General features: G+C 33.9%; 1 protein-coding gene across 2 annotated transcripts; it reads right to left on the reverse strand.

Annotated features, from left to right (window-relative positions):
• Positions 1-840: 840 nt before the first annotated feature.
• Positions 841-5,867, reverse strand: LOC102608735 (glutamate receptor 2.7-like). 2 transcript variants are annotated; one of them, XM_006483431.4, is made up of 5 exons: positions 5,550-5,867; positions 3,260-4,578; positions 2,841-3,153; positions 2,323-2,729; positions 841-1,931 (listed from the first exon to the last, which is right to left on the reverse strand). In XM_006483431.4, the coding sequence occupies exons 1-5, from the start codon at positions 5,833-5,835 to the stop codon at positions 1,383-1,385; spliced, it is 2,874 nt and encodes a 957-aa protein (XP_006483494.2). In that variant the 5' UTR covers positions 5,836-5,867; the 3' UTR covers positions 841-1,382. The 2 variants fall into 2 exon arrangements, with proteins under 2 accessions (XP_006483494.2, XP_006483495.2); XM_006483432.4 differs by having other exon boundaries at positions 843-1,916.
• Between the last annotated feature and the right edge of the window lie 5,278 nt (positions 5,868-11,145).

An 11,145-nucleotide genomic window follows, 5' to 3' on the forward strand; every position in this document is an offset into this window, starting at 1 on the left:
TGAGTCTAGCTATCGAGTATCGACAGTGCTTAATACATCACAACAACATTTTCTTTTCTTCGAGGAAGCATCCTTTGTCATGTCAAAATAAATTTCTTGATCAAGTACTGTGTTTTACGTGATCATCAATTAAGCTTATTGACTCGCAAAGATTCTCAAGGCAGTAGCTAGAGTTTTAAATTTCAATCGAAGGTTGCCTGTGTTTTAACTTTTCTGCGGTTACCTACTAGTGAAATCGCCATCAGCGGATTCTGTATATTCAAATTTAATACAGATAAACACATATTAGCTGCAGATGACTGTGGTTAACAATATATAAAAATTCCTAATGACACTGCTTTCAAGACTTTAATTATTTTTAATTAACATGGGCCTTTCTTAATAACTAAATGTAACAGCTGATGATTTAAGAAAGTTGAATGAGTATGACAAATTTTGAAAACATCAAGTTGGACTTAAATGCTATTGCCCACCATACGCATCCCACCACAATTTTTTTCCCCTCGAATCGTTTTTTGATAAGCATATCCTGGGTTTATGGTAATCACTGCTATGAGTGCAGCTCTTTTGTTGAAAATCTAAAAAAATGGAGTTCAAAAGATTTTATTGAATGTATCCAAATAACCTTTTAAAACACGGATTTTAAAAAAATACGTGTGTTTCTTTTAACACATTAGAGATGTACGAGTACATTTGGACAAATCCTGGAAGTTTTGATCAAGTCTTGGTGTCATTTTATCTTTTAAAAAAATAAGTGCAGTTTGCACAAGAAGTTGACTTCCAAGTTTAACTAACTCATTGTACGTCTTATTCAATTGGTGTTTGTAAGAGCAGAAGGAAATTTCAATTAGAATTCTACATCACGGTCTCATTCATGGTCGCACTCCCAAGTAATTTCGTATTCAATTGAACAACTCCATTTATTATCTGTTTATTCCAGTTTTCTGTCTGTATTCATGGCCACGGTCCCGAGTAATTTCGTTCTATCTCGCTTCTGACTGAGTTTTGTGAGATAGATGTATAGGAATGATTCGTTAATTGTAATTTTCTCGACAATTTTTGAGTACTCATCATCATCGATTAACGCTTGTTTAATAAAGATTAGTGGTGTGGAAGCAAGCAGCTATTTTGCTGAACAACATCAGTTCTTCCAGTTATTATTTTCTTTTTTTATTTCTTGTTAGTATTTGATCATGCTTGATTCGATTTCCTGTGGTGATTAGGTTGCTGGATTAATCATTAGAATCATTGACGTTCAGAGATCAAATCTAGATATTGATTGTATTCATCCTAATTTGTGGCTATATTATTTGTCATTCAAGCATCTCACAGCAGCTGCAGCTTAGAAGTTCCAAATTCTCACCCCCAAACGCACCCAATATCTAGGGGTGACCATGTAGATTAGGATTTGGATCACCAGACTCGGTTGAAGGGCTTCCATGCTCTCCGAAGAAACTAAAGTTGGAATCTGTGTGCTGCGAATCGCTTGAAGGATTAGGTGAGTAGCCAGTGTGTGGAGAGGCTTCAGTTACACCTGTACTATGAACTTGGACGCCACGTTTGTCTCTGAAATTATGAGCGCTGAGGTCTCTTGAAGCAAATATTTCGAGTAAAATGCGAATTCTTGACAACAGTGATGATCTGGGATCTGATCTCTTCAAGACATTTCTGTGCTCACAAACAAAAACGGCCAAGAAAATGATGAGAGCAGAGGTTGCAGCAGTGCCGGCAATTAGAAACAGTCCCCGGAAACTGTTAAGGCCAAGGCTGTGAGAAGAACCCGCATTACTTGCATCTGGGCAACTAGCACGTTTCTTGAACCATTCATCTTCAATTTCTTTCATTTTATTTCCTTCAGTCACATTCAAGATTGCCCTTGAAACTTCAGGTACCAGAGGGGAATGTAATGGGAAGGCCTGCAGATCACCAAACTAAAAGAAAATCAGCACGAGAAACTATTGTGCTTCTGCTTAATTTTGGGAGCAGAGCAGCTATAGGCTCTATGTAGTATTGTGATGCTGTGGCTTTTAATCGGTATATGCTGTTGTTGAATGAAAATTTTTACAGTCAAGGGAAAGCTAATAGGTGTATGTTAGACACTATTGGCTATCAAACAAACGTAATACTTGGCTTTGGTGGCCTAGCAGCAAAACCTCTGATCTAAACTCAATCAAAGTGTTTGGTAAATGCCCACTTATACTCGGCAATTATGTTAATCAATCACCTATTGCTCATCCTTTGACGGTTAAAAAGCTTCTGTTTCTCAATCTCAAATATACATTAACATACTGGGATGGAAAGAGAGAAATTTTGAGAACTTACAAAGCCAAACCCAGCTGTCTCGAATGTTCGTTCAATCAGTGTATATTTGGAGCAATATTGTCCAATAAATGGCTTCGTGTAGGGGATTTCATCAAAAGCAGCTGCGATACCACCACCGGCACTTCCTTTTTGAAAAAGTTCATCACATTCTTCGGGAGAACTATACGCTATCAGTTTCTTCTCATCAAAGCCTAATTGTTTCAATATTCCAAAAACAAACGAATCCTTGTGGTAGCCCACATTATCCCCACTCTTTATCAGCATTTGAAAATCAGTAATAGTTGGCTGCAGTTGCTGGACAGTCAGTAGCGAAGACAAGCTAGCTGTGTAGCTTTGAGTGAGAATAAGCACAACAAAATACCATACAATCACCACAAATCTGGCCAAGTTGCTTATCACTCTTTCCCCTGTATACATGTAAAATTGGACGAAACATGTCAATGTAATACGTTGCATGATGAATTTGATCGCATTAGTTTCTAATAAAAATTATAAAAGGTGGAGGTGAAGTCAATTACTATGTGAAAAGACCATTGTTGAGAACGAGAACCAGAAGCTTGTGCCAACTTGATGCTGAGCAGGGCCACGAAAGTCTTCATTTACTCTGTGTTCAAGGACCCACACTACAAATCCAATGAAAATGAAAAAACAACCACTAGTCACCCACAGGTCCAAAGTCAGAGGCTGCAGGAATACCCATGCATTTTTCTTCTTGTTGTCTTTTATTGGCACGATCATGGACACTCCGGATTCTGTGTATGGTAGTGTAAATTCTACAAACTTTGATCTATTAGCCAAAATTGTTGTATCGCCCACCACAGCATCAAATTTCTGTTCACATACACCCAAATTTAAAAAAAAAAATCTTATAATTGTTTAAGATGTGAGCAATCTGAAAATTTAGCATCAGTTCGAGGAAGGATTAAAGAATTGTTACCCCACGAAATACTTGGTAGATCAAATCATTGTATGAACCGGAACTGGTGCCATCAGGCTGTGCATAGGGGACAAAATCATAAGCGACAGCATATGGCAATTCCTCAATTACAGCTTTAAACACATCTATAGAATATCCAACGACAGAAGTTTCTTGAGTTTTTGGATCAATTGTCACCTTCACAAAATCACTAAAGCCTTTCTTTACGGGCACTCCAACCCGTAGCTTCTTCTCATTCGTAGGAATCTCCCATCCCTTGGGATCAGAAGTAGAATCCCCTGGCCATATGATGGGTCTAAGTTTGGATTTTGTAGTCGAATTTGAACTCAGTTTCTGCGTTAGTCCTTTTTCTGGTGACCAAAATCCAACCCCTCTTGCTCCATTATTGACATTAATAATCTCAAAAGCTGAAGATTGTAACTGCCCATCAACAAAAACGTAGTCCCCTGTAAGCCCTTTGAATCTTGTACTTGACAAAGCCTGGAGAAGTTTTGGACCATTCCGAGATATACCAAAAGCTTCAAGATCAGTTGCATTGCTAGAAACATTAGTCTTATCAAAGCCAAAACTTGTGATACCGGCTTTCTCAACTGCCACGGCCAGTGCCCTTGTAGCATCATAAGCAAATAACCCCAAAATGTTCAATTCAACATCAAAAAGGGACGGATTCTCCTGCAAAAATTTCCTTTTCCATCGAACTCTAAAATTTTCGAATGCCTTTGTTTTCGGAACATAAGGTCTCACACCTATCACTCCTTGCATTGAATCAATCACTGAAGGCTCTAATGTTCTTAACAAATTGGTCATGCCTTCGGTCATGATCCACACACAGCCTTTATTCATCAAACCAATTTCGTTTGCTTTCTGAAAAATCCTAGAGCCAAGGGAAGGCAACATATGCAAAATGAACACTCTGGTTTGCATTGTGAATAGTTTGTAGAGCTCTTTTTCAATTTGATCGTCAGTAGCCAAAGGAGAAATGACACTTCTATACGGCACCCGAGTGTCAATGGCTTGAAGGGCGTCAGTTAGTGAAGGAATCATTTCTTCTCCGTATTGATTATCTACATAAATGGGCACAGCTTCTCTCCAACCAAAGGCTTTGATTATTGCAGTTATGGCACCAACTTGAGATGAGTCATTTAGGGAACCTCTAAAGAAGTATGAACTCCTAATGGAAGTAAGCGAAGGACTTGTTGCGGAAAATGATAAAATGGGCACTTGTGATTTGTTACCTAGTTGAATTATAAAGTTGGTCTGCATGGAATTTTCTGGTCCCAGTATGGCTTGTACTAGTACATTGTTTAGCAAGTCCAGAGCTGTGAATTGACCAAAGAAAATTGTGATTCACTTTCAATCCGCAAAAAAAATTAAAATAAAAATAAATCTAGAAAGAAAGATATGTAAAATTCCTTTCAAATTCCTTCTCCCTTACAAAACATTATTTTACACAGTTTGATATTTTTGTTAAAGCCATATGCTACATCATTCGAAATACAAACTCTGTACACCTAACATTATTATATTAAGGACAATTTTTGTTCAGTTATATTATAAATCTCTGTGCTTTTGCTCGAAAGAGAAACATTCCACATTTGTCAAAACTTATAATTTGGCCTCCATCTTGAATAAGAAATCCTCGTGTACAGACAAATTAAAAGCTACGAACTTGAACTTTCAGATAAAACTCTGCCATGTTTGGATGATAGGATTAAGTATAGGATTGGATTAATTTTCAGATTAAATATTTATCTCATGTTTGGCAAGCTTAATTGGACTAGATTAAGGGGACTAAATTTGAATTTATTCCTAAAATCACAGGACTAATAATATTGATTTACATATGGGTTTAGATGGGATAAGATTTAAAGAAAAAAATTGTCCATTCATGAGACTTTATTACACCAAATATTAATTAATTAATTTTTTATTTATGATTTACATAAAATTTATTTTTATTTATTATCTATGAATTAATTAAATTGGTACTTTGAAAACAATAAAAAATCCTTATTAGTTCAGTAATATCGTTTCCCCTCTCATATTTCAAAATTCATCATCATTGATCAATAAGAATTTCTAGAAATAAAAGAGGAAAAGATATGAAAATGTCCAAAGTTTACACAAATTTTTTACGACAACGAGGTTAAATTTGCTGATCTTTCCCTATGAGAATTTTAACTCGAGTAAATACACGTTTTTGGACATTGGTAGTGCTTAATAAATAGAAATATGGTAAGATAAATCGCAACTAAGAAGAAGCGAGAGATGGCGAATAATGAGTGGGTACCTGCGGCAGCTGCAGCAACGACATCTCCTTTGGAATTCCTGGTGTTAAGCAGAAGCCTGGTTTTGTAGTGAGAATTGGAGTTATAAAAATCTGAGAGGCTCATGTTGATGCAACTCAGAGCTATCTTCCCATCTTCTCCATTCATGTCAAGAACTAACCCCACATTTACTGGAATTGTTGTGTTTTTTGACGTGGCTGTGTTAGTCAAGAAGAATATGATCATGAGAGGAATCAGAAAGAATGGGAAAGAGGAAAAACTTTTTGTTGGGTTGTTTAGTCCCATCATTTTGAAGCTTATTTTAGTAATAGCTACGGTTTTGATGTTTTGATGATGGAGTCATGGAGTGCTTTTGCTCTTATATAGTGTTAAAAGATTTGAAAAGTATGAATTACACAATTAATGCCCTATAGAATAAGCAAGTACTTGACTCTGTCTCTGCATGGAAAGTATACCGTAATAGAAACAAGAGGAAAATTCTTTTGGAGACTTTGGCTGCATAGAAATTTCATCACATACACCTCCTAACGTATTTAACACTTTAGCAGCAAAGCTTTAGCCTTTTGGATGCTCTCGATGCATTGCACTTACGTCACTGAATTTGGGAAAATGATCGAAATTCTTTTTTTTTTTTGAAATGATTGAAATCCCTATTAAATTTTAACACTAAGGAGTTTCAAAGGATTTTAAAAACAGGAGGGGATTTTCGATCATTTTCCACCACTGAATTTCCACCTCATATATAAATTAATTTATTACTGATTGAGAAGTGCAAATGACAAAAATCTAAAGAGATAAGAAAAAAAAATTAGAAGTCAAATTTTGGTACACGTCAAATAATTGTTAACTAATTTACTAAGGATTGGTAGCAATCTAAATTCGAGAGATCGGTTTGGTTTTAGAAAGCATTTTTATTTGGTCTACATGTGTGTGTGTATACATAATACACTTGTAAATTTGTTACGCTCTTCGGATACCATAAAATATGGGGTCTATTAAAAGTCTGAATTGAAAAACTTAACATAGATTAGCATATAGTTTGAAAATCTACACCGTATAAATGTGAGATATACCCATATATCAAAAACGTATATCTACTCTCTTCAATTTAATATTTGACTATTTGTATTCAATACTTGTATAAATAAATAGTCAGTCTCTTCCATCTAATATTATTATTTATGGAGCAGTGCATCTTCAATTTTTTTATCTCAAATGATGTGGTATTCATAAATTAATTGGTGAAATAATACAATTAATTCACTTAGATTTTGTTAAGAATTACCAACCACTCATTTAATAACACAACATTTGAGATTAAAAAATTTAGGATGTGTATTTTTATTCTTATTTATATTTCATTATAACTTTCCAAGTTCAAAAATTAGCATAAGCTAAAATAAAATAGCTTGTTGTCTTAATAGCAAAGCTCCTTAAATAAAAATCGACTTGGGACAATCTCGAGGCCATGAGATATGATTTGTCGGAAATTTCTTATTCACAGGAGTACTAGGACATAGCTGAGTCTGATCTCTATTTTGTCTCATTATCTGAGTCTGATCTCAATTTTGTCTCATTAATTTACTTTCATCATCTATCATTTACCTTGACCAAATAATCAAAACCATTTACGCATCCGACTTGTTACGACATATCAAAGACAAAAAACCAGAATCCCCAAAATTCTTCAATATTAATGAACTTGCGAAAGTCAGCATCAAGATAACATTAGAGAGATATTTTCTTTAGTTAAGCGACTAGTATAATTAATTAAGTCTTTTGTTCTCAAGAGGAAACTTGTTTGAATGGGTCTACGTACGCGCAACATTAATTAACCACAAAAACATAGTTTCACCTTGAGGAAGCATCAGTTATTTTAAAATAATTTTCTTGATCAAGCAGTGTGTTTTATGTAATATATCAAGCTTATTGACTTGCAAACATTATTTATTTCACAAGGCATTAGCTACGGTTTTAAAATATATATAAAACACACACACACACATATAAAATTTTCTAATTCATAATTTTTAAGTACGGGAACATTCAAGAAATTGTTAAAACCGCACGATTTTAAAGTTTTGTTTTATAATACTATTAAACCTTATGGTTTTAAAGTTTTCCCGAACATTTCTCGCACTTTAAGATCACGTACCAAAAAACTACTATCTATATATATCAGTGATTTTTCAATAAGAGATCACTAACTTTAATAAAGTCAGAGATTAGTTAAAAGAAAAAAAAATTTAAATTTCAATACATTATATGACAAAATACAGTGCACTGAAATCTATGTTTATTTTATCTTTTAACTTACCCCTAATTTTATTAAAATAAAGGATCCTGATTGAAAAACTCTATTTATGCTACTGAAATCTCCATCATCAGATTCTAATATTTTATTTTGAATGTACAATACAATATATAACACATCAGTTCTACCAACAGTAATTAGTTAAACTAAATGAAGGTAACTGCCAAATATTTGGTGAATATACAATCAGTAAGAAATTTAAAAATTTCTTAATAATGTTGCTTTCAAGATTTTATTTCTAATCAACGGTTCTCTCTCTCTCTCTCTCTCTCTCTCTCTCTCTCTCTCTCTCTCTATATATATATATATTTGGTGCCTAATATATTTGAGAAATGTTCAATTTTGTTGCCAACTATCTTTTTTTTAAATAATTATTATATTATTTTAGAAAAAAAACTTATACTTTTAAAGTGTAAACTCTTAATATTTCACAAATTAACATGCAAATCTTTTCAAAGTTTGGGTCATTGTAATGAAACGACCCGCCCCGAATTCCTAGGACGAGTCTATCTAATCTCGCCTATTCGAATTAATAATAATTATGATATCTAAGAATTTTACCAAAATTCGACAGAGTCTCCCCTATAAATATAACATTTCCAAACCTGTAATTTACAAAACAACACTCCTAAAAATAATTCAATATCCAACTATCCTTCATAACCAACTTCTCAAGTCAACATACCAAATATCACCCAAATCATTCTAATATTAAAATACAATGGTTATCCTTGATTACAAAATATAACAAATAATACAATTCGCAATATCCCAAATATCAAAATATTAAATCTACAACTCTTAGCACCATCACGTGGCCATAATTTCAATCTAACTATTGTTGTTGGGTCGACTAATGTACCTGCAAATATCCTGTGGGGGGGAAAAATATAATAAAAATTGGTGAGTATAAAACTCAGTGAGTATAAAACTCAGTGAGTGGATAATAGTTTTTAGAAAAATAAATTTATTTAAAATAACTTAATCTTTCCCAAAACAATTTCATCAAAATATTATAAGAACTTACATAAACTTATTTAATTCAAATCATGCACTGAAATACCAATAATACATAAATCTACATAAAATCAATGAAATCATAATACTTATAATATCAAATATTGAATACCAAAAACTATCATCAAACAAGTACCCAGGGGAATGATCTCATCATATCCGGACCTCGACGGATGGACAATCTGGGAACCATCATGCTCCGGAACTACAACGGATAGACGAGGAAATGTCATCTCATATCTCATGTATCTCAACATCCGTATCTCTGTAATCATCATACTGCATACATAAGCCCCCAAAAGGCAAAAGCGCCCAAACACACCGCCCAAAGCCTCTGTGTGTGTTTAGACGGCCCCAAAGGCCTCTCATCTCATATCATCTGTATCACTGTATGCATCTCATATAAACTGTATCTCTGTATCTGAAGGGAAAGGGTATTGTCCAATGATTTTCCAAACAACCTTTTATACACATGTACATAAACATATAATCACATCTGAAATCTCATTTCCTTTTTATTTAACATATCTCAAATCCACTTAATTCTAATATCATGCATTTACTCAAAACAACAATAAAATCATTAATCAAACTCATTCTTAATAACAATAAATATCAGCACAGAGATAAAAACCAATTTTCTAGAAAATCATTAAATCGAAGCATCAAATACTTATTATCAAAACATGTTGTATTGTATGGTAAAATCAGAATATATTATGAAAATAGGTTTTGTATATTCCATTCACAGTGACGATGTCCAGACTCGGTATCACCAACATTTGCGAGTTGATTCTCGTTCACGAGTCCTTCTAATTAAATAAATGACATAATTATTATATGTATCATGAAATACGACTAACAGTACGAAATAAAGCTCAAAACCAAACTCCCGGATACATAAAATTTCAAAATTACCCTTATGTCCAAAAATTACCAAAATTCCTCTCACACCGAAATTTACCGAATTACCATCGAAATCATAATTTATCGAATCATCCTCAATATTTTAAATTACCAAATTGTCCTCAATTCGGAAATGGTGGATGGCCGCCAATCTTGTACATCCGTGGCATGAGATAACAAGGCACCTAATGCCTTGGTAGCAAAATCTCCTTGAACTATAGAATTTTGGAGTCGTTACCTCAAAACTCAAAGATATGATTTGTCTGAAGCTCCTCAAACCAAACCATTCTTTAAACTCAATAACGGAGTGGGACATGTCTGAGTCCGTTATTGACTTATTGTCAGACTCTACTAACTCCAAGATTTCGTCATTTTTGTCTCATTTCATGATCTGCCGTTTACCTTGACCAAATCAAACCGTATATGTTTCAAAAAGAAAAAGTCACAAGACAAATCCGTACATCTTTTGCTTCGTGCAATGTATCAAAGGCACAAAAATAGCTTTAATTTTGCAATAAGAATAACATTGCCATAGTCAGCATCAAAATTAATTAAAGTAAGTAATTAATATTTCCTAGTCAGCGTCAAAATCTTCAGCAACGTGGACAGCAGAGCGGAGGATTCTAGCAGCTGCAGTCAACAGATGCGAATTGATGACATGGAGTGCCAGCTGGCATAAGACGGTTACACGGCTACTCATGCATGTACCAGTTAGTTTATAAGCTAATATAATCTGTTATATTAGTTAAAAATGAGTTGAATAACAGCTCAGCAATCTTGTATATATAAAACCTCGTGTACATTTTATTCTCAGTGTATTGTGCAACAACAAAATGAATTAGAAAGTCCTGGAATATAGTTCTCGATTCATCTTTAGCATTTTATTTCATTTTCTCTGTGTCCAAACAAAAATTTCTCGGTCTTTAACTAAAATTAATTAAAGTAATTAATATTTCCAAATACTAGGTTTTATTTTGGTCTGTGGAGGAAGTAATTATTATTATTTGAATGAGTCTAGCTATTGAACAATATTTTCCATGACATATTTCTCTTGTAAATCTATGCCTGTGTACAAAAGATATGGTTAGGAAAGTTCTGTAATCAGTATATCGTGGTCTTCTCATCCATTAGCATATCTCTGCGTAAATAATGCAAGTCCATATCATTCTTTCTTAACTCTCCCCAATAACATTTTATCATGCATGTCTTCCTAAAAATTAGATAAATGACACATAAACAATGGTTACTGGTCAGAGGTAATCGGAAAATTTGGGTTGGGCATTTTTCCCAAACAGAACCGAACCATACCGGCTCGAATGGGTCAGTTCTATTTCATTTCAGAATTTTCCTTTAACCAATCA

This window comes from Citrus sinensis, chromosome 1 (genome assembly GCF_022201045.2).
Source record: "Citrus sinensis cultivar Valencia sweet orange chromosome 1, DVS_A1.0, whole genome shotgun sequence".
NCBI lineage: Eukaryota > Viridiplantae > Streptophyta > Magnoliopsida > Sapindales > Rutaceae > Citrus > Citrus sinensis.

Bases quoted from the DNA above. Each gene is read 5' to 3' on its own strand.
- LOC102608735 (XM_006483431.4), bottom strand. From the start codon at position 5,835: ATGATGGGACTAAACAACCCAACAAAAAGTTTTTCCTCTTTCCCATTC. The intron at 4,579-5,549 runs GTACCCACTCAT...GTCAATTCACAG, and splicing joins CGTTGCTGCAGCTGCCGCAG to CTCTGGACTTGCTAAACAAT. The intron at 1,932-2,322 runs GTAAGTTCTCAA...ATTTTCTTTTAG, and splicing joins AGACAGCTGGGTTTGGCTTT to TTTGGTGATCTGCAGGCCTT.